Genomic DNA, 26,002 nt, shown 5'->3' on the forward strand with positions numbered 1-26,002 from the left:
GAGCGTCCGTGGTTGGTGGCTAAGCTGTCTGGTGTTGGCAAGCTGCCTCCTCTCATGTAGCGATGATGACCTGTGAGGCAGCTATCGCTATGGTTTATTGGCAGGGCCTGTTGCTGAATTAACAGCAGGAATAGAAAGAATGATGTTCCTGAAGTGGACTGGAGCAGCTGACAGCACTAGTGTGTCCAACATTTGTCTTCCACCAGCTCACAAAGTATGTGTGAAACAGAAAGGACAATACTGGTTCATTATTGCGTGCCTAACCCTAGCCCCAGGAGAGATCCACAAACATTCATAATGCAAGGTTCTCTGGTAAATAGTGGGATTTCAGGGTGTTCTGGCATTTATTCATTCATGCAAGAGGAGATTTTTCTCTCCTTTAAGCTGTAACTGTCTGCATCTGTTGCTGGTCTATAACTGTCCTGATTCCTGAAGTCACACCTTGAACTAGAAGTCAGATTTAACTGCACCCTAAAGAGAGATGTAAATTGTACCCACGTAAATGAATAAATGTAAACCACACAAATTGCAACATGGCTACAGACAGTACATTCAGGCAGCTGAAAAGACCGTATTCCTCCTTACTGCCTCTTCTGGGATCCACTCTACCTTTTTGGGTGCAAAGTTTATTGCCACATGCTACAGGTAGCATCCACGGTGGCAAGGGAGGGAGAACCTCCAGCAGCAATGAGCTGAATATTATGCTGCTTTGCAGGCCTATTGCAGGCATCTGGCAAGTGCGCTTTCTGCAGCAGGGACCCATTGAAGGGGAGCGGGAAAGTCAAGGGTGATTTTTTCTTTCCTCTGCTTTCTTTGTGGAGAAAAACGGGAGCAGCGCAATTCGCCTGTGACTACTGTCATGAGGTCTTGCGTAAAGCTTTGCTATCCTCTTCCCATCCTCCCAAGCACCCAAAACACCACGGCATGACCCTGGCTTGCTGTCAACAGGACCTTTCCTCAGGGCTCTAGCAGTGAGAAAGCAGAGCTCTCCGTGCTCTCTCCCATGCCTGTGGGCACGAGTGGGCACCAGGTCTGGCCAGAGCTGGTTGTGGATCCCCGCTGGTGTCCCCAGCTCCCATCCGTAGCCTGGTGAACAACACACACCAGACCTTTGCATGTCTCAAACCGTGACCTTGTATAGCTATTTTTCCACACACAAACGGTCTCATTTTTCTCCTGCTTGTGTTTGTGTTGTGCTCTTCACATTGGTTTTCCGTTATTAATCTCCTTTAGTTACACTGGTAATAGCTAGGTTCCTTCACTGCAGACATATTTTTCTCCTCTCCCCAGAGGGTTTGTGGGCACGGCGAGGCAGGGAGCGGAGCAGTGAGAAGTACAGCCTTCATAAATCAGGAGGCTGAATGAGCTTTTCCCAAGGTAAAGGCGATGCCTCAGTTGCTGTTCTATTAAAATAGATATTTTAGACTGTGATACGTAGGGGTTTGTTTCATATGCTGGAGCTACCTTCAGGAATGAATCTTCCCATTGTATATAAAGCCCATCTAACTGCTGAGAAAAGAAGGCTTTTTAAAAAAATGTGTTTCATCATATAATGTTTACATTTGCTTTACATTGTTATAGACTTACTGACTATTTGGCAGCTGAGACATTTTAATAGTTCTGTTTTTCTTCTTTTTTTGAAAGCTAAAGGGATCCTGTCAGATTTGGAAGGGCCAGGAATTGACCTATTGTCTCTCTTTGCCAAGTCTGCGTAGTTCCTTGCGCAGGATATTTTCATAAATTAATGCCTCAGTAAAGTTGTTTTAAAAGGAAAAAGAAAGAAAAAAAGTGGCAGGAGCCCAACACCCCGCGATAACAAACACGTGCAGCTCAGCAGAGGGGTGAGCAGCCCCTCGGTGAGAAACCTCTGGGCAGCTCTAAGGCGATGAGTAACCCCCGCCATGGTCATGCCTTGGCAGTCAGAAACCATGAGTCAGCCCCCCCCTTCCAAATTATAAGGGGGAGGTTGGCTTCAGAGTCCTTAGGCTTTAAAAATAATAATACATGTGGGGTTTTCTTTTTTGCCCGCCTTTCTGATGTTTGGACCCTTGACTATACATTCTGCTCGTGTTTTGCCGTTTCTCTCACCGACCCTGTGGTCCAGCACAAAGTTGCATCATTTTTTTGAACTGCAAGGCGAGGTTCTCATCTAATCACTTCACTCCAGGAGCTGGGGCTTAACAAACAATAAATATCACAAGCCTGGCAAGGAGCTCTGAGAGCTCGCCCTGCTGATTGCTGCAATAACAAACTTGGATGTTTATGCCGTGTAGAAAATAGATGCAGTGAGAAAACAGGCTTCAGTTTCAAGATATAAATCTTCCCCGTTGTGAGAAATAGCTTCAGAGAGCTGTTTGTTTTAATTAATAGTTGCAGAATGGTGAATAATTGGGATAAAATAACTGGCCCAAACCTTCACCTAAATCCTAGAAGAAAAAAAAAAAAACAACAGACATTACAAACTTCTTTTAAGATATGAAATTTCCAGCTAGCTTGTGGCTAAACATTTTCAAGTAAGAACTTATAGCTAGACTCCTGAACCCAGTTTTATAAAAGTGTCCTGGTTTAAAACTGGCCGTTCATTTAAGTTCCTATATATAGATTTAGGATATCTAACTTAAGGTTTCATTTCTAAAAAATATACTTTGGCCTCTTTCATAAATATATTTTTATATTCAGATATATATATAGATAGATATAGATAGATATAGATATATAGTGAGAGAGATGTATGCATCTCTAAAATTCCTGGCTTCAGGCCTTGACTTGGCAGTGAAAAGAATATGTAAGGAGGTTTATGAAAAATAAATCTTTGCATTCCTCTAGCACCTTTCACCTGAGTATCTCAAAGCAGTTTACATCGAGGAAGAATTATGCCATATAGGGAAATATTTTTAGCCCTGCTCAACCCTAGAGGAAACTGCAGCACGGAGCGGTCCGGTGACTTGTCCCAGGTTGTCATAGTGCATACGATGGGTTTTCTGACCTGACCCAAGCTAGGGACTGCCGTCTGTCTTGTCCATCCCCCTTGCCGCTCTCCCCATCGCCTGCCTCCCGCTCCCGCCCTCGCTGCCGAAATCCGGCAGGGCTGCCCTGTGGGCTGCCGATCCTGCTGCTGCCCCCCCAGCACCTTCGTTTCTCTCATCATTTCTCGCATCCCACCTCCCTCCGCATTTTGGAAAACACAGCCCTGACCCCAAAGAGTTTACGAGGTAAATAGAGATTTTATGTGTGAGTGAGAGAGACGCTAAGAAAGGCGGTTGTCTTGCCAACACCCCCTAATCACTTTGCTTACGTGTTTTATGTCTTTCCCTCATTCTTTATCTTTTTTTGTTTATTTAGATTATAAACTCTTCAGGCCGGGGATCCTGCCTCCTTCTTCTGCCTTTACAACACCTACCACAGCGCGGCCCCGAAGCTGGTTGGAGCCCGGCGCTGCTACCACAGTACAAACAATAATAAATAAAACCAGGACTGTGAAGAGATTATAATTAGAGCTGTGCAAAACTCAGCAGTTTTGGTTTGCATCGGTTCCTCCCTGCTGAGTCTACATTGTGTTTTGGATTTGTATGCAAAAAACCCAAAGCAAAACTCCCAAAGTGCCAAGTGTGGCCGGGTCTGGGCTCAAAATCCTGCACAAACCAGGGTGTTTTTAACTGTTCCTCCTTGAAATTATAAATCTGCCAAGGCTCAATCCAGGTTTACTGAAAGGTTCTTGAACCTTTGCAGAATTTGGGGGCCAGCCAAGTTTTCGGTTTCATTACAAAAGTCTCTCTCAGCTCTGCTTAACATACTAATTGCCACACCACACTGCCCTGTGGCTAACAAGAGGATTTAATCTTCCCCGGCTGTCCGTGCAGATCCACTTGTGACCGCCATGGCTGGCTTTAAAACCAAATTTCAGATTGCCGCATTCGCTGGCGGTGCCCAACTACTGCAGGTAAACAGAACCGTGTCCGAAATCCTGGACGGAGGCGTTTGCTCCGTCCCAGGGTATAGCACCGCAACCGCCGTCAGCTGAGTAAAAAGCCTTTGCTGCTACCCCGTTGCGCACAAGGCTGCTGCTCGCCTCTGCCTCCCTCGTTAGGGCTAGAGGTGAAGGGCTCCAGCCCCCAAAAAAGTGATGATGCTTATGCGGCCAAAAGGCCCAAGGGCGGTCAAGTGCGGCAACACCCCGCGCCAGGGCCAAAATCAGAGAGGAGAGGAGAGTAACATCCTCCCCAGGCTGGGGGAAGCCCTGCATCCAGGGGATGTAGACGGGGCTCCGCCCGAGGCTAGCAGCATATAGGACAGCTTTTTAAATAGCTGCCTGCCAATAAAGGCTTCGTACAAACGTATCTTGAATCCAGCCGCTTCCACTCCTCGCCCGTGATAAAGAGCAGCAGGCAGCTAGCGCAAAGCTCGGCAGGAGAGAGGAGGTGCGGACATGTCCCCCGTCGACAGGAGGGGAGGGGAGTACCAAAATGAACCTGCCCCGTTATAGGGCTCGGCACAGTGCTAGCTATGGCCTGGTGCCCCTACCAGAGCATCCAACATCTCAGAGGAGTAAAGACCTCCTGGCTCCTGGCTTGCAGGTCTTTCCACAGGCTGTGCAAGCGAGGCTGGCTCCTGGGGCTCCTGCGTTGTCCGGCTGTGCGAGACCACGTACACTTTTGGGATATGCTAAGTCACAAGTGTTCGAACTAGAGCTGGCAGGAGCCTTCACGCCGAAACGCATCTTCCCTGGCAAAATTTGTAGGATCTGCCGTGTTACAGAAAATCATATTGATTTTGATGAACTTTTTAGGAGCAATAAGTAAAAACAAGTGAAGATGTGAATAGAGGTATTTCAGTGTTTTCCAAATGAAAAGTGGGTGGGCGTGTATTTCACCGTGATTTTTGCCTTCTGCAAATTATTAGCAAATAAGAAAGGGAAAAATTTAGATTTCATGGCAAAGAAGTTATTTGCTTTTACCCAGGCTTGGCATGGTCTGGGGGTCTGGAGGATATTTTTTTTACTTTGACTCTTTTTGCAGGATAGAAAATCCACTTTCTTATTAATAGTAATTAAAACCTTAGCTTAGATTCCTAGGAAAAAGCGGTTGTGTGCCTTACCATGGACACTTCAGCTGACTATATTAGAGGTAAGGGAAAGCAGGGCAAAGAACCCCAGCTTTTTTAACGGGGTGCACAGCGCCTCAGCTGGAGCACGGTACGTGACCGCAGTTCACGTAGAGCTTTTGCTTTTTCCTTCTGTTCTTGCGTAACCTCTCAGCAGTAAAAGAGTCATTTAAGCACAGAGGAGGAAGCATCCATGGCCCTGGGATCCAGGCTGGAGGCAGCTCTCCTGGATGGGTAGTCTTTGCTGTGCTGCACGGCTCTCCTGGGCTTGCTCCTAAGTTCAGCCAAGGCTGGACCGTGGACCTGTAACCACGGGGAGGGCAGGAGGGTGCAGCTGGGGCGGCAGAGCCATGCCTTTCAGCAGCGGCAGGGCTTAAGCACGCTCTTTCATCCTGGTTTCAGGGCTGGGCACGCAGCGAAGGAAGCCAAGCACAGCAGTCAAGCAGCCAAAACCGGAGCCTCAATGTCATGGATTCGTGGTGATGGTCATTTTTGGTTTACACTATACTGGTGCAGAAAGACAAGCACCCAGTCACAGCTGGGATTTTTAATATGCCTTAAAACATGAAAGTGAAAGCTTTCTGAAGTATTAATTAGCAAAAAGATAGATATCTTATTTTCCTCCTCCTTGATAACTAGTTCCATATGGAGTTAAACAAGCTTGCTCTGAAGGGACGAGAAACACTGCAGAACAACAAATAACCCAGGCATTTTTAAATAAGGCTTAGACATATTATAGATTATATTGAGTTAGAAGATCAAAGTCGTAGTTCATGCTAAGTAAAAATATTAAAAGAGCGAGTAGATGTGAAGCAAAGCAATTAAATCTGGGGGTCTTCAGTAGTCCCAACAGGTACTTATTTTATTAATGAATTTTAGCTTGTTGACCTGAAAAAATCTGTTTTCCCCCATGGCAGAAAGTTGCGTAAAGACCTCCATGGCTTCTCAGTTCTACCTGTAGAACCTCAAAAAAGCCAGTAACCCAAAAGCTTAATTAAACTGCAGCACCAGTTTAAATTATTTTACTAAATGCTGGGACAGTGAAATCTCACCAGGCCATTCTCATATTCATACGCCTCAATGTTCATGTTAATACATGTCCTTTTTATTGCTGTGCTTTTTCTCTGCAATGATATATGAAAAAGAAGAGACATGCAAGAGAAAAATGATTGTTTCTCCAAGCAAGATCTATAATATTCTTCTCCCCAGCAGTATTCCCTGCAGTATAAGGCTAAGGAGCTGTAAGAGCGATAGGAGGTATAACCGACTTTTTTTTCCTTAATTAACAGTGCAGTGCCTTGCAACAGAAAACTGAAGCAGGTTTCTGCTGACTTAGCATATGCCTCATGAGGAAGAAATCTATCTGGCAATTATGGCTTTGCGTCTCCCGCCCTGTCTCCTGTTGTTTGTATAAGACACCGGTACTTCTGCCACAGGCTTCTTCGTACAGCTGTCCTGTCAATGCCAGCTTTCATAGGTAATCCATCTAGCTCAGCAGAGTTCAAATAAGACACCTCCCTTTCTTTAATTAATGCTTTATTTGAGTCTCCCCTGGGGATGTAGCCATGCTGATTTTTCAAAATTCTCTGTTATTTTTCAAGCACAAAAGAAATGTAAAAAGTCCACCATTGAGATTCTGGATTTGGAAAGTCTGCTTTACTCAGTCTCCTATTCTCAGTCAGTGTTTTAAATGCCCACGGACATCTCTTTAGCTACAGAATGTATTATGCAATTAATTCTCTAGCTTGGGAAGGAGAAAAAAGACAAATCCAGTCAAATTCATTTTCCCTGCAATCTCTTCTGATGCTCTGCATCCACAGTTCCTGTAGCTATAGCCAGTTTATGCACTGATTTATGCTGTCACACCCCACGTATTGCTCAGACCCTTCCAGGTGCTGAGCAATCTCAGCTCAAGTCATGAACCCTTTCTTGCTGTGTAGTTGCTTTTGCTGCACAGTTTATGCCTGTGGCTTTTGCTGATCTGGGACCGAATGCTGTGGCTTGGTATGGCTGAACAGACAGACAGACACCCTCAATGTCAGGTCACTGTGGCGGCAAAACCGGACCAGACAGTCTAGAGTCCACCCACTCACCGTGACTTTTTCAAGAATTCATTAAAAATATGTGTGTGGCAGTGCTGTTAATCAGGCCTCGTATACACAAGCGAGCTAGTAAAATCCATCAAATGACAGATAAGCCAGACAGGCTAAAACCAAAGGGTTCAGCAAAGCATGTTTGAATCAGTAAGAATCAAGAACTGCTACGCCCTCAATCAGCACTGTCTGATAATATTTTACTTGCTTTGGGTTTCTGTGTTTTAATGAGCAAACAATGGTGTTTTGTAATCCTCATGATTTAAATACATAACACCACATTGTGCTTCTGTAGCTTCTTCCTCAAATCGTGTTGTGCGCATTAAGCAAGGCTTGCGGCATCCTTCAAAGGGTGGGAGAGTTTCAGTGAACTTGTTACTTAAAGATGACCCTAGAGACTTGGCCTCTGCAGAGCAGAGAAGAAATAAGGGCAGAAGTTTTCATTCACCCTTTTCAACAGCGCATAGTGCAAAGGTACGGTTTTCACTTTCCAAGACCCTTACGAGTCAGCTCCTATGAAGCTTACTTCATCACTTTCACTGAAATAGAGCACATCAAAATGAGTGTCCGGGCACAGGCTTGATTTCCTGACATCAGCAGAAATCTGCGCACGGACCAGCCCTTAGTTTTGCTACAGGATTTGGCTAAAATGGTATGACAATTCTTTCGCAGAGCTGAAAATAGAAGCCCAGATGGTGGCCTCCCAGTGACACCCTCTGATCTCCAGACAATCATCCTTTTTTTTCCCGATTAATTTTTTTTCCTGGCATGACCACCATGCCACACTTCCAGCCTTGCTCTGCCATGCCCATTTTAATCCTCAAAGAGCCAACGGTAGGAAAGAGAAAGGAGAACCACCATCTTCTCTCCTCCTATCCTCTTCCAACAGGGACTGATCTTCCTTTTTCCAATATAACTTACTTCCTTTTTACAGCCAACATTTCAGTCCCCGTTTTAGATCACTCTTATCTTTTGTACATCTGTGACTTCTGTGTTGTACCAAGACTCAAACGTATCCAGTTTCATGTGATTTCATGTCAGAAAGAAAAGAAATGGCAGACTATTTGATCCATGTGGTTAACAAATATTGATGAGGTTCATCCAGGAAGTGGTTTGTCCTCAATGCAGGAAGGCTGTGCTGGGGAGTAGGCTGGAGCTTGGGTTTATGAAGTTCTGGTCTAGTCCGACAAGAACTGCCTGGAACGTTTCTAGTACCTACATGTCTTGCTATCTAGATCACCATCACCATAATGCCTGTGCTCCTCCCAATAATAACACTCCCTCTCTCCATCTCTATTTGCCTTTCTTGCCAGCCTATAATACCAGATGGACTGATAATTTGAAGTAAAGCTTTGTGTGTATGTGTACCGATGGAGAGCAGTTGTGTATCAATACTTGTGATAAGGCATATAAATGTTAACTTGTCATACACAGTCCATCAGCTGTGCTAACTAGATGCTACCTTAGGTAGATGTCAGGTCAGTAGGCCTGGATTAAGGGAATTCACCCACTGATTTCAGTATCAGTACATAATCCTTGCAACTCAACTGAGAAGAAACAAACCAGCTGCAGCACAGTCCAAAGTGTCCTCCCCATTACAGGAACTGGTGAAGCCTGTCTAGTCATAAGGCTGGTGAGGTTAGACTTTGTTCTCATGGAGGAGATTTAACAGAACTCAAAAAAGCAAAAGTAAAGGCAAAACAATCCGAGTGTAGAAGGCTTGATACCATCTCTTCAAAGGGTTAGGTGAGGCACAAACACTGAGTTCATCACACCCATCTATAGTGCTGAGCTTATCGCATCCATCTAGTGAAATGTTAGGGCCACTTCTTTCTCAGTGCTCCTTTGGCACCGTTTAAATACTCAGTGCTTCATTTTCTTTTTCTTGTTTCTCTCTGTCCAGCATTGTTTAGAGATTTAAAAATTAAATTAATCAACATCTGGGAGCATAAGTTCCAAGGTTGCTTTATTGTGAAATTAAGGTGTGACTCACAGTAGCTGCATATCCACCTTTGAGGCTGGACTAGCTTTGTTATTTTTGTGTGTTGTTTCTTTCCACGCTGGTTTTGCAGCAGGACTTGTAGCCACACAATATAATGAGCTGAGAAATGGCAGTGCGTCATCCAGGGTGCGGCTGGAGAGCGATGTCGCAAAGAGAGATGGTAAGATTACAGGGAGGATCTGAGCAGGATCTGGAGGAGAGTAAAGAATGAAACATCCTGCAACAACAAAAATAACCATTTATGTATGTAAATCAAGAGAAAGAGAGTTCTGCAAAGTCTGATTTACCTACCGGGGGAAAATCAGGGGAAAAAACCCAAATGTTTCAAAGCACCGGCTGCAAACAGACACACAGGTGCATGTGCAAATAGCTAAAATGAGACAAACTCTGGCAGTAGTTACAGCACAGCCAGCAGCCGAGAGCTGCTGCATAATGGCAGCTGTGGAACGTTACCGTTGTGTCCACTCAAAGAGTGGCACCACTTGAATTCTTCAGCTAGAAACAAGTACTTCTGGGAGCAGTAGAAATTATGCTGCCTGGTTTCCTGTGGCTCTGTATTTTGTGGTTGATTATCCGAGGCTAATAAGGGGTAAGAGCTGAATAAAGCTTTTCCTGTGGTCAGGGCATCCTGTGTGGATTCTCCAGGGTCTAATAATACAGTTCACCTTCCTCTTCTGCCTTTCCTTCAATGAGGCACTAATTTGGATGTCTCTCTTCTGCACAAGTGCCTGACTTTCAGAAATCTGTCCAAACTTTTTATCTGTAAAAGGACTCCGACTCTCTGGCAAATGTGTGAAGCCGGCCAGTTTATTCCAAAGCTGCTGTGGCACCATATACACAGATACATCATCAGCTAAACCTTATTTGCTTAGGAAGTCAGGACTCATTTGAAAGAAAAATATCGCACCTTCCCTGAAGCAGTAACACTGCTAGCATAATCTGTGTGCTGACCAGGCCTGCTTTAGAAACCCAGGGCTGAACTCTTGAGAGTTGCTTAGCAATTAGGCAAACGGCATCTTACACCAGAAGCAGCAACCACAGACACAGGTCTTACTGCAGAAGTTCATCAGTGCAACTGTGGCATAGGAAATATAAAAATATAATGCTCACCAAAAGGGTACCAACAGGAAATACCCCAGGAACAAAGTGCAGAGGGATAGACCTTCGTGTTTCCATTTAAACAGGAAAGGTAGATGGAAACCAAAATAAATGAAGCTATACTTAAAATAAAGATTACTATATTCTAGGGCACCAAAGGTTATAACACCTGACCTAAGAACGGGTGGGGATGTTTGGGATACAGGAAGGGAGGCCTGGAAAATTGTGGACTTATCTAGATAAGTTTCATGGAATGAAAATAAACAACCGATATCTGCTAAGGGGTACACGGAATAAGTCAAACAAGACAGTTTGGTGGTTAATATATTTTTGGTGTTCATGGAGAATTGGGTCTGCCAGAACAATAGGCTGTCATGGAAGTGGGCTTTGTGTAGCTTCTGCTCATGTACCTGTTTGCCTGACCTTTGAGGTTAGTGGCAAAAGCTCCCATTGCCTGAAGCTGGTCTTTCTGTGCTGTTTGCACCCTCAGCAGAACGAAGCGAGGAGCTGCACAGCTCAGTGTTGGGGCAGGGAGCGCTGGCAGTTGGCTGCAAGACATTGACACACCACGGTGAGATGTTTCCCTGTGTACGTGCCACGTGGCAACCTTGCTTTGGGATACAGCATCGTTTTAGGATTGAGGCTAATTCCAAATCTGTTACAACTCATCCCAAAAACAGCCAGTTAATGGGAGCCTGTTCATCAAAGCCCTCTTGTTGTTGTTGTTGTTTCAATGCTAGGTGTCTGCTAATATGGATGCCAAAGTCATTTCATGAAGGATGCCATGGTAGATGCCAATTATCACTCCTCAGAGACTTGAAAAATAGTGATGTAGATATATTTCTGTGCATATCTGTGTATGAGTCCTTCAGGAGACTCCAAAAGCTTATCCTAAAGGTATAGTCTTGCAAACTGTTGACTGTTCTGGCTCTGGTCCAGCAAAGCACTTAAATATTTGGTGAACTCAGCAAGAATCTTCACATGCTTCAAGCTAACACATCCATAAGCACTTTGCTGGACCAGGCTGACAGAGGCTGCACTAGAGCTGCACCTCACACAAGAGAAATCTCCCCAAGCTATTCGTGGTCTCTAATGGCCGGTGTGGCCATTTGCTTCCTCACAGACAGCTACCAACAGGCTACATCAACATTTGCATTGTCTGGCTATGCTAAAAACAAAAAAAACCCCCATGTTTCAGTGGTTTTAGCATTTCACCTCGATGATGTTTCTCTAACGGGGAGAAGCAAGGTGAGAGGGAGGCAGTTTTGCACACAGTGCTACAGAGAAAAGATTTCCCTTCCCAGAATCAGCAGTCTCTGGATAGCAATAAATCCACTCAGGGACATGCTAAAAAATAAAGCGATTCCTAAAATAAACAATTCAGACTTCGAACCGTATGATAGGCAATTAGTATGTTTGAATAATTGGGTGTAACTGTAGGCAGAGAGAAGCTACAAGACCAGATGTGCACATAAAGCTAAACATAGGCTTTACAGGATCTAATCAAATCAGTCCACCATCTGGTATGAGAAGAAAAATCGTGTGACAGACCTGGTCAACACGAGAAAATGGCACGAATTTCTGGATAACGAGCTTAAGCTAAATCAGTATGTTACACAAGGCAGAAATGGAAGCATCCATAAAATGGATTGCACTAGTTCAACTAAATCACATCTGATTTTACTAAACTGATAGCATTTTCTCCTGTGAACTAGACCTTAGGTGACCTATCACAGATAACAAGCTGGGAATATTCAGAAATAAGTACATGCAAGGTAGAATAGCTCATGGCAGACAAAAGTTCACATACACTCTTCTCTCCATACAAAATAAATCCTACCCATCAGATGACTCTTCTCCAAGCAGTTGGTGTTAAAGCCCTCAAATCAAGTGTTTCTAAGTCAGAGCTGCAGCGAGTGGATCCTCCTTCTTTCTAGCTACCTTGGAAGCCAGGAGCTGCAGCAAAGGCTGGAAAGAGGGGAAGTGGTAGGGTCTTAGGGGGACATGTCTACGTGGTGGTAAACCTGTGAGCCCAAAGTTGGGCCAGTGCTAGAGAAGGGGTGTTCAGTGGGTTGAACTGAGGACTCTGATGGTTCGGAGACCCTGGGCTGGGATGTGGTGTTTGCATGGCCGCGGCAGCTCTGGCCCCAGGTGTGGTTGACTTTGCAGTGTCAGCTGGAAAATATCACATAACACCTTGCAGAGACTCTGGGAATGCCCTTGCTCGCCTTCTGTGGCCCACTGTGCTTTGGTGGCTCTTGGTCATCCATGCTTAGGTTTGCGGTTTGTTGTGGGATAAGGACTGCACGTGGAGGAGAGGAAGCCTGGGTGTCTTGTGGGGCTTCCAGAACCAAAGCACCCATCGTACAGTGGCTCCAACAGCAGGGGATGGGGCTCAACAGTGCAGTGTCCCTTCCAGTCCTCCACCCCGCCACGACACCCTGGGCTGTCCTGTGGGCACAGCTTCAGAGCTTTCCCCACTTGAGTGAGGCAAACAGGAAGCCAAAGTCAATCTAGCTTAACCAAAAGCAGAACTTGCTGTTGCTCCATGACATTTTGATTGGTAACACAAACTGGGCTGTCTTCTCTCCCTCCTCCATTTCGTGCTGTATCCCCAGTACCAGCAGCCCAGACACGTTGCAGACAACTGCACGAAGGCTGTACAGCTCAGCCATCTTGATCAGTTCATGTAGGGCTGCTACAGGCAGGGAGAGAGCAGAGCCTTAAGGAGGTGACAGCAACTTTATTTGATTTATGGGGTTTAGCTTTTGATACAAAGCTCCACCTACTTAGCAACACATGAGTGTGTTTGTGGGTTTACAGATTTACTTCAGTGCTCCAGCAGACCATCTTCCCCTTCTGCTACTCCTCTGGAAAGAGTTCAAGTCAGTGTGTTGTGCGCATAATTGATATTGGCTCTCCCAGCCTCCAGGAATCACATTAAAAAGATAGGCAAAACCTGGGGGGAGGGATATTTCTGGCTTAAAGTGAGAGGATTTGGGGGAGACCATGTGGCTACTCCAACTGAGTTTTCCACATATGCATTTTGTTTATGGTGTGCGTGTGCAAAACATGTCAGAAAAAAAGCTCTCGGGGGAGTTAGGAATCTGTCCAGCATTTGGCAAATCCCCAGCATGATCCAGCCCTCCTCCTCCATGCTGCTGCCATTCCTAGGGTCCCCTTCTCCACAAGGCATTTCTGCAGCAGGAGCCCACCGAGGTAAAAAGAGGTATTTAGAGACACCAGCTTTCACAAACAGAGGCTCAAAAGCAACCTCAAATGGCACATAGGTATAGAAAGCCAACCCGGTGCTGGAGGTGAAGGGCAGAGACGCCCTGCGTCCCACAGGTTGAGTGACCCAGTTCCCCTTCATGGCTTGTTGTGACTCACTGGAGCTGGTTGCAAGACATTTTATTTGTCTAACAGTCCTGCATGTCACCATGGAGTCCAGCCCCCTTTCACGGGGGGGATGTTAAAATGAATATACATTTCAACACTCCTTCAGCTCACCTCATAGCCCCAATAACAACAGTGTAATATTCTAAACTGCTTTTGCAAGTCTCCTTTCTACAGGGCAGTTGAAAGGATATAAAAGCATTTTAACAATTTTATAGATCATCTCCGGAGTGCTTTTGTGATGTGGGAGAACAGAAGTTTTGTTGCCATTTGCCCGTGGACAGCTGCCAAACTCACCTGTCTCCACAGAGCCTGCGAGGGCCATATCACATCTCTCTGGAAACTCTGCAGCCAGTCCTGGATGGCTTCTCACTTTACTCAGCCGAAAAACATGTTGCACAATTTAACCCTTTGCCCGCACGCTTGCCTGGGTGTGTTACTCCAAACCAGCAACTCGTTCTGTTTGGGCTTAAGGAAAGTAATAGCTGCTAGGTGGTTTTGGAGAAACCTAAAACCAGGACTCTCTTGTGAAAAACCTGCACCCATGTGAAAAGTCTTCTAACCCTGCAAGTCATGCTACTGACTTAAGTCAAGCCTTGAAGTGTCCATAGCTTTCCTTTTGTCACTCCTTAATCACAGTTAACCAGCCTCCAAACTTGACCCCTTTTTAATAGGCTCCAATTTGACAAAGTACCTAAGAATTTGTCTTTCTGACTAACGTTTTACCGGTCTAGTTGTATGTTCAAAGTAAGGCATATTTTAGAGCATCTGAAGCCAGAAAATGGTGGCTTGAACCTGTGTATAAAACGCGAAGCTAAGAATTAGAAGAGATCTGCCACTGACCACATCTTCTAATGGGTCGCTTAATTTTGCATGGTCCTGCTTCTAATCTCAAAAATAACCACTAAAACCCTCCCGTGTATACGGTTGACACAGAACTGAGCAGCTTCATTTGTTAATGTTCAGGAAATATTTGCAGATCCTTATGTGGAAGGTGTGACAGAGTGTAGTGTAGTCTACTCCCTTATGTATGAATTTCTCATTTTCCCTCCCTACAAATGAATATTTACATTCTCCACCCTCCTCTTCTCCTGGAAAGAAAAGTGCATAAAATTATTCTACATCACATTCTTTCACTGCGTTGGCAAAATACAGAGAAATACGGCAAGTTTAAATGACATGGAATATGCAGGCATAGCTTATCTAAGATCAAGCGTGCAGATCAAAATCAACAAAGCCTCACAAAAGAAAGCCCCAAAAGATCTTTCATCTGCCTGATCCCATTTCCCTGCCTACACCTCTTTTTACCCTACTGTAATATATTAGTTCTGCTTTAGTTTCTGCTCTGCGCAACGCTTCTGCTTAAGAAAGATTCTGTTGAGTCATTACCAGCATCAGCCAAACAGGCTTTTCAAGAATGGAGGAGAAAATAAATGCTGTGGTTTTAAAATTAATTCCATGCTGCTTAACCCTTAAACCACTAGTGACTTCCAGGCTGCCAACCGAGTTAATGCTGAGCAGAACGTGTAGCTGTTGTGCCCGAGATGAGAGCACTGTCAGTGCTTCTGTCCGTGACCACACCAGAGAGAGAGACCTACCGCAGCAGCATCGGCCGCGCTCTCCTAGCAGCTCATGAGATGCAGGAAAAGGCAGAGATGCCGCCGGCGGCGTGGGGTCAGGCTGGCAGGGAAGCGGCTGCTCCTCTGCCGGCGTCCCTTCCCCTCAACCAGAGAGCGTCAGCATCTCCCCCAGTTGATGTTTGACTGTCACTCATCCCAAGCCAGGCTTGGCACCAACCGCCCTGGACCTGGGGGGGCTGCAGTGAGCAGCCCCCATCCTCCCATGCCCACACACCTTGCCCTGCCCGCTCCGGTCACAGCTCGGGCAGTGCCAGCCATGACCCTGAAAGCACATGGGCAGAAATCCCAGTGAAGGGCTATGCCGTGTCACCCACACCCTAAATACTCCCTCCTTGCTGCTTAAAAATAGTGCCCCAGATAACCCACACCCACACCGGAGCAGAGGCAGGGAGAGGGGCTCTTCTACTAGAAGACAGCTGGCATGAAAGTAGAAATGAGAGACGAGCACACCTCTCCCTCCGTGAGGTAGGAGAGAGACTCCACTCCTTCCCCCGGCAGGTTGTATATAGGAGAGAACAGTGGTTGCCAAAATGATATAACATGAATAAGCTCCTGGTACCTCGAGGTTTGAGGGGCCCCCAGGGGAGCGACACTTGGAGTGAGAAAAGGCAGAGGAGGGGAAAGCGGATAAGGTGATTTTCTTTGCCCTGGTTTTTAAAGCAATCTCAGCCTGCTAAACTTTCAGTCCATGCTGCCAATGGCTATTTCCAAAGTTATCTTTGCACAGAAAAAGGCTGGAATCCTTCTCTCTCATTCTCTCTGTCTCCCTTTTTAATGAAAGCTCAGTTTAGATCTGATATCACTTTAAAAGGTTTGCTATCAAAGTTTATTAGACCCACTGGGACAGATCACAGTTTTCAGAGGCTCAGAGTTTCACAGCAGATAACTGTAAAGTGAACTATCCAATGTTCTTCAAAATGCTCATTTTTCTTGGGCTCATCTATTAAACAAAGCTGCACTGTATTCAAGCATTATTAGAAGCAATCCCAGTTGCTTGCACGATGCTGGCCACAGTTTTGCCATCAGACCGAACCAGAGCAGTCAGCAGTCCCCAGTCTGTCCCAGTGGGTGAGCGGGACGCCATTTGCAGTGAAGGCAAGCCCTAGCAGCGCAACGGGATAATGCCTGCTTGGCGCTCCTAGAAAAGGCCAGAATTTCACAAAAGCAGTAGGAAGTATGAGAGCAGCGTCCCTTTAAAAATCCAGATTTGCCTTTCCCTACTTAAAAAAAATAATAACTAGAAAAGACTCCCCAGCCTAGGGACTATGCCTGAGAAATTTCAGCTGGAAAGCAAAGAAATGAGAGGAGGGATTAGCACGTCAAGCTTCCTATAGTACAGTTGTTCTTTTTTTTAATGAAGTCATTGGTATTATTATGTGGTTTTCGGTAGGCTGTCCTCCTAACAATGCATGGGAATAAACACGGTATCTGGTAGGATCTCTGACTGTAACATGTATCACAGAGGCATCTATTTACAGTGTGAAGGGAGGGGAGCCGTTTCGTTTCCCAAGACAGTAATGGAAAGCATGATGTCCTACAACTAAGGGTGGTGAAGCGCTGGGAGAGGTAGTGGGAAAAAACATTCACCATAAACCGAAGAGCGAAAGAGAGTTTCGGGGCAGATATTTGCAGGATGCATCATCGCCGAGAGAAGCCGGCAGCCCTGGGAAAAGGCTGAGAGACAAAATGGCTGACTCAAGGGGTCAAGTCCTTGGGCCACCAACATCCCGTCCTTCTGCTGCCGCTTCACGTGGTTTTACAGCCTTCCCTGTGACTTCGTAGCCTCATTCGATCTCTCCAGAGCAACAGGCTGGGCAAAACTGAGAGGAGCTGGTCTTCCTCAGACGCCCACGCTCCATGCCAGGCTTTATCCATCCAGAGCTTTTGGCCAGTGAATGCCTCTCACCAGAAGCATGTGCGACCATTTGACAGCTCGTCTGCTTTCTGATTCCTTAACAGGTCGTGCAGATGGACCAGAAGCTAGATGACATCCTGAACACGCTCCAGGCTCAGTTTGGGGATCAGCCACAGGCACAGATGTCAGGGCCAGCCACCCCACCTGTCAGACAGCGACAGACAACCTCGGATTCCCCCCCAGTGAACCGGAAAATTTGAAAGCCGGAGGACAGCCACATGTCACCCTCTCATTCTTTTACGTCCGGTTATTTTTAAGTCTTGGTGTGTCAGGATTCGGCCGTGTGGTGGGTGAAATGAAATATTCTGCTGTAGTAGATTAAATAAAAAAAATGAGAAGCAGCAGCAAGACAACAGTCACGACCCTAGGAGAGCACATAAGTTTTGCACCTGTTTAATTAGCCCTCGTTAGCTAACCTCTGTCAGCCGATGGCAGTCCAGGGCAGCCAGCCCCATTTAGGCTCGCTGCACACGCACGGGGCGCGCTGTTGAGGTAAAGCATCCGAGCGAGGGTTAGGATGACCCATTCGTGGGCGCGGAAGGGGAAAAGGACTGGGTTTTTGGCATTTAATCACTAAGTTTAATGCTCACAGCATGCCCAAAAGGGGGAAAAGAGCCAGCATTTGAACATGAAACAAATGGAAATCAGTGAACAGGAAAATTAAACAGCATGTTTTGACTTCTACCAAGCAGTGAGGATCATAAGAAGGGCAGATTTATATGCTACTGCGAATGACAAAGTAAAGACAACAGGCTACTGATTAAAAATATGGAAGTGTATACAGGCTGGTTGACATATGAAAGGCTGAAGCAAAGACTTCAGCTAATTAAAGCAAAGGGTTGCAAATGAGATGAGATGCATGTTGGAACAGACAGGCAAGAGAGATAGTATCTGCGTAGGCTTACTGCACAAGAACACTGTAATAGCTATCAGCTACGCTGATGACTGTTATGCAAAATGTTCTCAAGCTTTTACCTTCATTCAGCAGTGGTTGTTGACTCCAGTTGCCTTAATTTTAACATAAGAAACCTGTACGGTAATTGGCTGTGAAATATCTGTAAAGCTCAGTTCAAGTCACTGAGTAACAGGGTGCTGCAGGAAGGCTGCAGCTGTGATTGAGAATGGCAGAGTTTCTTAAAGAAAACAGAAATGCACATACTGTTGATGAAAGTTAATCGCTGTTTAAATAAACTGCTGTATAGAATTTTAAATGCTAGATTTTTTTTTTTCCCTTGTAATCTGGTTGCAAATCGAGTGCATATGCTGGCTGACATACTGTCACTGTGAAATGGATCTTACCTGGCACTCCAGAAAAGGGACGATACAACACTGTTGCTAAATATGTAAATAATAAACCAAGCTTAAAAGGGTGCAGTGTTATTTACTCAAGTCTTTTTAATATATTTGCATAACCAACCATTTGAATGAGCGGAAGTCTGCAGAGCAAAGACCTGATTCCTGGGAAATCCTAAATATATTCTATTCCCACTCATATCCATGGAAGCAAAGCCTGCACTGCATTTAAAAGCAACCTGAAAGACTGGTCCCTTAATAAGCATTTATTTGGACCAATGACTGGTCCATTTCAATGTAATCAAATTAGCTTCTAACTATTACCTGTCCCTTTAAAACTCTTTCCCAGGTTTGTGTGTCTGGGAATTCAAGCTTGGAAAGAGCACAATGAGACTGATTCCAATCTTTAGATTGCAGGCGTGTCTTAGACAGAATATTAATGATGTGTGAGAGGCAATAAAAAAAAAAAAAAGCAATGTGGTTTTAATTAAATCAGCTGACAAGCCGCCGTTCCATCTTGTCTGATTACTACAGAGTAACTGAACATGACCAAATACAGCATGTAACATGGGAAAATGGTAAATAATCATTGTCAGAGCATTGTGTTTCTCCTGGCTTTCAGTCAGGGTCATGAGCTTCTGCAATGGTCCTTCATATAACCTCACTGACTCTGGCCACTCAGAGCTAAAAGGGCAACTGGACACCAAGGGTAGGAACAATTTCATCAGCCACGGGTAAAAAAATCTCCCTGGAGATCCCTTTGCCACCGAGGTTCAGAAGACGAGCAGTGCAGCTTTCAGCAGAAGGGCTCAGGGACTTCTGTGGCCAACACAAGGTGAAACTTCCTTCGGGTACACAGCAGGTATTTGTGTGAGGGGATGCGTGGTCACTCTTTGGTGGACTGAGGAATGCAACAGTATTCTACTTACTAATGAGTCTCAATAGAAGTGTTAAGGCACTATACATACAGTAACACCTACTGCTCTGAAGTGCCTGGAAAACACACTAAATGCCCTTCCCTGGAAAATTCAGTTAAATAAAATACAAGTGGTCTCAGCTATGGAGAGCGTCAGAAGGGATGAGTGGGTGGGAGGAAAGGATGAAGAGGCACACAGTGGGCCCTTCAGAAAAAAAGAATGTGTGCATGCCTGTGTGTGCACGTGCCTTTTTTTTTAAACACAAGTTTCTGCAGCAAGTCTTCACTGAGGCCAGCGCCTGAGCCTTTAAGGGTTTGAAAATCCAGCAGTGCTGGCCATCCATCCCCTTTACAGCAGGCGACTGCGAACACTGCGATGTGGCATAACGTGTTCAGACAGCACCAGCAACACGTGTCGGCGACCATCACTATTGCCACGATGGAGAGATAAGGGTATGGCCTGAACAAATTGCAGTGAGGAAGGAAGAAGATTGGTGGGAGATACCCATTTTCACACCATATTGTGAGATTAATGGTAAAAAAATAAAAGCAACATAGCTTAGCCTTACTTAAGCAAATCTCCACGCCCACAGCTAGGACAAGAGTTGATATCTAGAAATATCTTTCTGATTGCCCGGGGGTAAAAGTATCTAGGAGTAACACTGATGCGACCATCTGGTAATACTCCCTGACCCTTCTTCTGAGCAGAGATGGTTTTGCACAGTGAACAGACTGCATATTAATACATTTGCATGTCATGAGTATTTTGAGTGCCCCTCTACCAAGGTGTGCTATCAGCAAACATTCAGCAGCAAGCTATGATTTCCCAAGGCAAGAACTGGCTTCTACTCGATGTGTTTTTGTCAGGCCTTACCATCCACTACACAGGCAGTACCAGCATCAGAGCTAGGTCACTGAGTATGTAGCAACAATGAAATGGAAGGAGCAGGGAAGAAACATAGGGATGACCTTCAGGAAACTCCAAAACCCTGAGGGGTTCTCTTGCAATACAAGTCCTATGAAGTCACGATATGATCCCATCAAGGAACAGTATCAGAAAACCATCAGGTGCACTATGGCAGGTTTTGCAAACTTTGCTAACTGCAGTATGGATCTGTTGGATGAAATACCACCAACAGTGTCTTCTGGAAGAGTTCTCCTAAGGGAAACTTGCCATAATTCTTGCATGTGATTGGAAAGAATTTAAATTTATGTCCATTATCTTTCTGAATATTGTGAGTATCATAGAACGATAGAATGGTTTGGGTTAGAAGGGACCTTTAAAGATCTTCTAGTCCAACATCCCTGCCATAGGTACAGACATCTTTCACTAGATCAGGCTGCGCAAAATCCTGTCCAACCTGACCTTGAACACTTCCAATGATGGGGCACCCACAACTTCCTTAGATACAGTCTAAATCTACCCTCTTTCAGTTTAAAACCATTGTCCCTTGTGCTGTCACTGCAGGCCCTGGTAAAAAGTCTGTCCCCATCTTTCTTATAAGCCCCCTTTATATATTGAAAGGCCACAATAAGGTCTCCCAGAGGACTTCTCCAGGCTGAACAACCCCGACTCTCTCAGCCTTTCTTCACAGGAGCGGTGTTCCAGCCCTCTGGCCATTTTTGTGGCTCTCCTCTGGACATGCTCTAGTCCATGTCTTTCTTGTACTGGGGGGCCCAGAGCTGGATGCAGTGCTCCAGGTGGCGTCTCACAAAAGTAGAGTAGAGGGGGAGAATCACCTCCCTTGACCTACTAGCCATGCTTCTTTTTATGCTACCTAGGATATGATTGGCCTTCTGGGCTGCAAGCGCACATTACTCATAAAATCATAGAATTGTTTAGTTTGGAAAAGACCTTTAAGATCATCAAGTCCAACCATCAACCATGCCCACTAAACCATGTCCTGAAGTGCCACACCTACACATTTTTTGAACACCTCCAGGGATGGTGACTCCACCACTTCCCTGGGCAGCCCGTTCCAATGCCTGACAATCCTTTCAGTAAAGAAATTTTTCCTAATATCCAATGTAAACCTCCCTGGTGCAACTTAAGGCCATTTCCTCTCATAGAAACATGTCCAATTTTACATCCACCAGTAACCCCGGGTCCTTCTCCACAGGGCTGCTCTCAATCAATTCATCACCCAGTCAGTACTGATGTGGGGGATTGCCCCCACCCAGGACCTTGCACTTGGCCTTGTTGAACTTCATGAGTTTCACATGGGCCCACTCCTTAAGCCTGTAACAGTCCCTCTGGATAGAATCCCTGCCCTGAAGCGTATCAACTGCACCACTCAGCTTGGTGTCATCTGCAGACTTGCTAAGGGTGCACTCAATCATTTCATTAATGAAGATGTTGTTAGATAGTATTGGTCCCAGTACAGACCCTTGAGGGACATCACTTGTCACTGGTTTCCATTTCAACATTGAGCTGTTAACTGAAACTCTTTGGATGCAACCATCCAGTCAATTCCTTATCCTTCTAATATTCCATTCATATCTCTCCAATTTAGTGGTAAGAATGTTATGGGGGAGCCTATCAAAGGCCTTACAGAAGTCCAGGTAGATTACATCTTTTGCTCTTGCCCAACTGATGCAGTCACTCCATTGTAGAAGGGCACTAGATCAGTCAGGCATGATTTGCCCTTGGTGAAGCTATGCTGGCTATCTCTAATCACCTCCTTGTCCTCCATATGCTTCAACATAACTTCCAGGAGGATCTGTTCCATGATCTTGCTAGGCACTAAAGTGAGGCTGACTGGTCAGCAGTTCTCAGGGTCCTCCTTACTACCCTTTGTAAAAATGGGTGTGATATCGAGTGTTCCCTCTCAGCAGTGGCTCTAACATGAGGCAAAATTACAGAAAGTATTCCCGGGGAAGTACATTTGTGTGTTTTCATCTCCATTTTTACTAACGTTCATGCACTGATGTTCATTATTTCTCCATGCTGGGAGTCCAGCACACACATCACACACCTAACTAACTGCTGACCAAAGAGTACGTTCAGCAAGCTCATTCCTACAGCAACTCTTCTCGCATCAGTAAAATAGTAATAATACCATGAATTAACATGGTTCAATGAAGTTATCTGCACTGTGCAGCCAGGTCTGCAACGGTCCCACATTGTCTTTTGATTCGGAACAGAGGCATAGACCAGGCGGCCAAGGTCTCTCAAGGCCACGGTATCAGCAAGGGTGGCTGTCAGGAATGCGGTTTACCAATGTATCAAAAGGCAGAAGTACAGGAGATCAAGTAAAGATTAGCTATTTATTTTTAAAAAGATCACATGTTTTTCTACCCGATTCAATTTCACTGTGAAGATACATGGTGTCCTCCCTTACTAGAGACATCGACACCAACCAAAACAAGATTTTCCACATTCCTTTTAATAATGCATGGCATCCTGAAGCCTGATGTCTGCCTATGATGATGCAAGATGCTCAGAAGTCATTAAATAAAGCCTGAGGGGGTTATTTTCTCATTTCCATAATTACATAGTCAGTAATACTATCATGAACCAATCTTATCTCAAAATGTATAGCCAGATCTTTAATGATGATATTTCTGAAGTGATGTGTGGGATTAAAGTCCTCTGTATGATAAGGCTGCAGCAGTGAGGGAGATAAGAAGTTCAGCTTTCATCAGCCGGGGGCTTTCATGCCTGAGGAAAGGTAACTGTGCCCCCAAAACAGCCGATATGGGTCACAGATCAGAAATCTGCTGCCTCATCTGGAACACTCTCCACCTCTGGAGAGTAAAAAGTGAGAAAAGACTCTCCAGCCACCACTGCCTATTTCAGAAATGGGTCCATTTAGTGGCCCTAGAGGTTTTCCATCCACCCGCCTTGCCCTGGCACGACCAGAGCAGCCTGTGCTGGAAGTCCCTCTCACCTCTGTAGGGTGATGACTAAGCTCCCAGCTCACTGGGTATGGAGAATGAGCAGGATTCTTTTGGTGCCTCTTCTCGGTACCTTGAGTGGTTTTCTCTTCTTGCTGATGTTTCAAACCTAAGCCCTGAAGGGTCTGCACTTATAAATATATTTAGGATGTGCTGTAGCTCATGGAGCCTTAAATGGCAGGGCTCATTCAGCACTTTTCTGAACAGTCTGAACAATGTGTCTAAAAAGAAAAGCATGCTTTAGGGACTAAAATGCCATCGGGTGAAGAATCTCAGTCATCAAAATTGCATTATTTAGTATTCTGAAGGAGCACATGCTAAAATCGTTGTAATGGCCCAGGAAAAGCATGGTGAAGAGCCCAGGTGGAGATCTGTCTCAGGCATCATTTCTAGCTCGGGCAGAACCCAGACAGCAAAACTAAACACGGTGGTACTGTTCTACCTCCCTGGTAGGAAAAGGTTTGAGTCCCTCTCAGCCTGCCTGAAAAGCAACCGCTTCTCTTAGTTAAAGCAACCTCTTAGTCAAGAGACAGTCAAAAGTAGCTGGAAATATTAAACACTGAAAAAGAGAAAAATGTCTAACTAACTTTTTGAATCTCCTGTCAATGGTCATTATCCTTTTTCCCACTGCATACCACATGCTTTTCTAACCTCCAGGGAACCCCAAGCTCTGGATTATATTCATGTTATTGGTGCTGGGGATGTGCATCTGCTCTCTCCTGCTCTTTCCTGCTCTCTCCCCGTCATACGTAAACAGAGTCTGTCAGACACGAAAGAGTAAACCGGCAAAGAACGCCTTCCCTACAATGAGCTGTTTTGCCAAAATACTTACTATGTTGTGTTTAGCCCTTATTATGGTTTACAGTGGCTCCCAAATGACTCCGTAAAAGTACAATGTCTCTGCTTAGATTCCTGGCTGAGCACCCGTTCGTCTCAGGGTTTGGATTTGGTACATGTGGGTTTGTGAACAGAATTTTAACTCATCTTCGTGATGTTATTTGATCTCCCCCTGGGGTGGGTGGAGCTGCGGGGAAGGGACCAACTCCATGAGAGCGCTGAAGGGAAGGGGATTTTTGAACACTGTGATTAATGTAACTGCTGTAGCTCATCTGTCCAATCAGACTGGCAAAGGTTGTTCTTTGTTTAACCAAAGAATCATAATTTTCAAGAGCAATGTCTGCTAAGCATTTGCCTGAGACTTACCTCAGCCTTAGAGGGGAAAGAAAATTCACATTTCAAAAATACCTGTCGAGTACTTCTTATGCATAGCTACAATGCAGCTTTTCTTCTTTACTGCCATGTACCTTGGGTTGTCACATCTGTTGTTAGGAGAGCCTAAACACAGCCAAATAGCCTGGTAGCATTTTACACCTACTTTACCTAAGAACCAAGCTACAGAGAAGCAAAGTCCCCGGCGTTTCAAATGAAGCAGCCTCTGGCCAACTCACAGGTTATAGACAACCCTCACCAAAAAGGTCTAAGAGGCTGTTTCCTTTGCCAAAAGACAAAAGGAATGCTCAATAAAGCATGCCCTGAGAGATGGAAATGCTTACAGCAGGATAAGCACAGCACCGTATGTCCATAAGTACCACTTGCTGCCGAGACATTCAGAGTCCTTGAGCAGCAGAAGGGACAGGAGCGGGGTCTCCCCACGTCTCCTGGCCTCTGCTTTTCAGGTGAGCAATGATTTTGTTAAGGCTCACCCAGCTCATAGTTCAGTCATCTCTGACACCACAGGTGATATGAGAGCAGGCAAAGGCAGTGTGCTGGTTCCCCTCTGCCTACAGCTTGCCCTTTGTCATCGTCCTACAGTGTAGCATGAAGCTAATCCGCTCCTGAAGTTTGGTGACTTGGGAGACTTTGCAAGTAGCTTCTGAGTTTTCATCCAAATGACCCCACTCCTTCTCATGGAGAGCAATCCTTACCATTTCTGATGCAGAGAGAGATACATCCCATGCCTGGTCTGTAGGGCCCTTCAAGTAGCGTAATGTTTGTAGTGGAGGGGCTGGGGTTTATATCATCAAGATGTGGGGGAAGGGGAAGTACCCGTGCACTATTCCTGCAACAGAAGAGCAATTGCCTGATGCAGTGTCCTCCTTCTTTTTGTTTTCTTTGCTGAGAATTTTCCCCTTTCTGAAACACTAAACAGCTCATTTCTTCCAAGCTAAACAAATGATTTTGCCAACTACTGATTTTTTTTCTCCTTTCTACTTCTAATGGTTGGTACTGTAAGTACAAGTTTCTCTTTGTTTGATAGCAGGTCAGGAGGCCAAGAAGAGCTAGGGACAGCTCCTGCGACACATCAGTACTGCACCAAATTCTTCAGTTTGGCTACACCATGAGTGTCATCACTCTTGGATTCCACCAACCCCGTTGGTCAACTCTCAGAAGGCTACTGCTTTGGTCAGGGACTAGCAGAGTGCAGTAAGAGACCAACAAAGTCCCCATCCTCAGGGCCATGTATGTCCCTTTTACTGCCCCGATGCTTCCTCTCCTCTTTGTTATCATGTTATTCCCCACACAACAGTCCAGTTAAGCCAGTCTTCCGGATTAGGAAGGCTATTGCATTAGGAAAGCAATAGCAATAAACATCAGCATCAACCAAGCTCTAGTCCAAAGGGCTGCAGCTGACAGCCTATGGTCATTCCTCTG

At 45.3% G+C, this 26,002-nt stretch overlaps 1 protein-coding gene across 9 annotated transcripts in view; it reads left to right on the plus strand.

The window, feature by feature from the left end:
• The window catches only part of LOC142042141 (potassium voltage-gated channel subfamily KQT member 1-like), a 515,171-nt gene that overhangs the window by 486,597 nt on the left and 2,572 nt on the right, over window positions 1-26,002 (plus strand). For 5 of the 9 annotated variants that reach the window (XM_075051699.1, XM_075051700.1, XM_075051705.1 and 2 more), the window contains one exon: window positions 17,289-18,614. The exons of 2 other annotated variants lie outside the window; for them this stretch is intronic. In XM_075051699.1, the coding sequence (XP_074907800.1) occupies window positions 17,289-17,444 (156 nt within the window). In that variant the 3' untranslated portion in view covers window positions 17,445-18,614. Of the gene's footprint in view, window positions 1-1,290; window positions 1,378-3,342; window positions 3,492-17,288; window positions 18,615-26,002 lie in introns of those variants that run through there. 2 more of the 9 variants (XM_075051706.1, XM_075051703.1) reach the window with 2 other exon arrangements.

The sequence above is a fragment of the Buteo buteo genome, chromosome 19, assembly GCF_964188355.1.
Source record: "Buteo buteo chromosome 19, bButBut1.hap1.1, whole genome shotgun sequence".
NCBI lineage: Eukaryota > Metazoa > Chordata > Aves > Accipitriformes > Accipitridae > Buteo > Buteo buteo.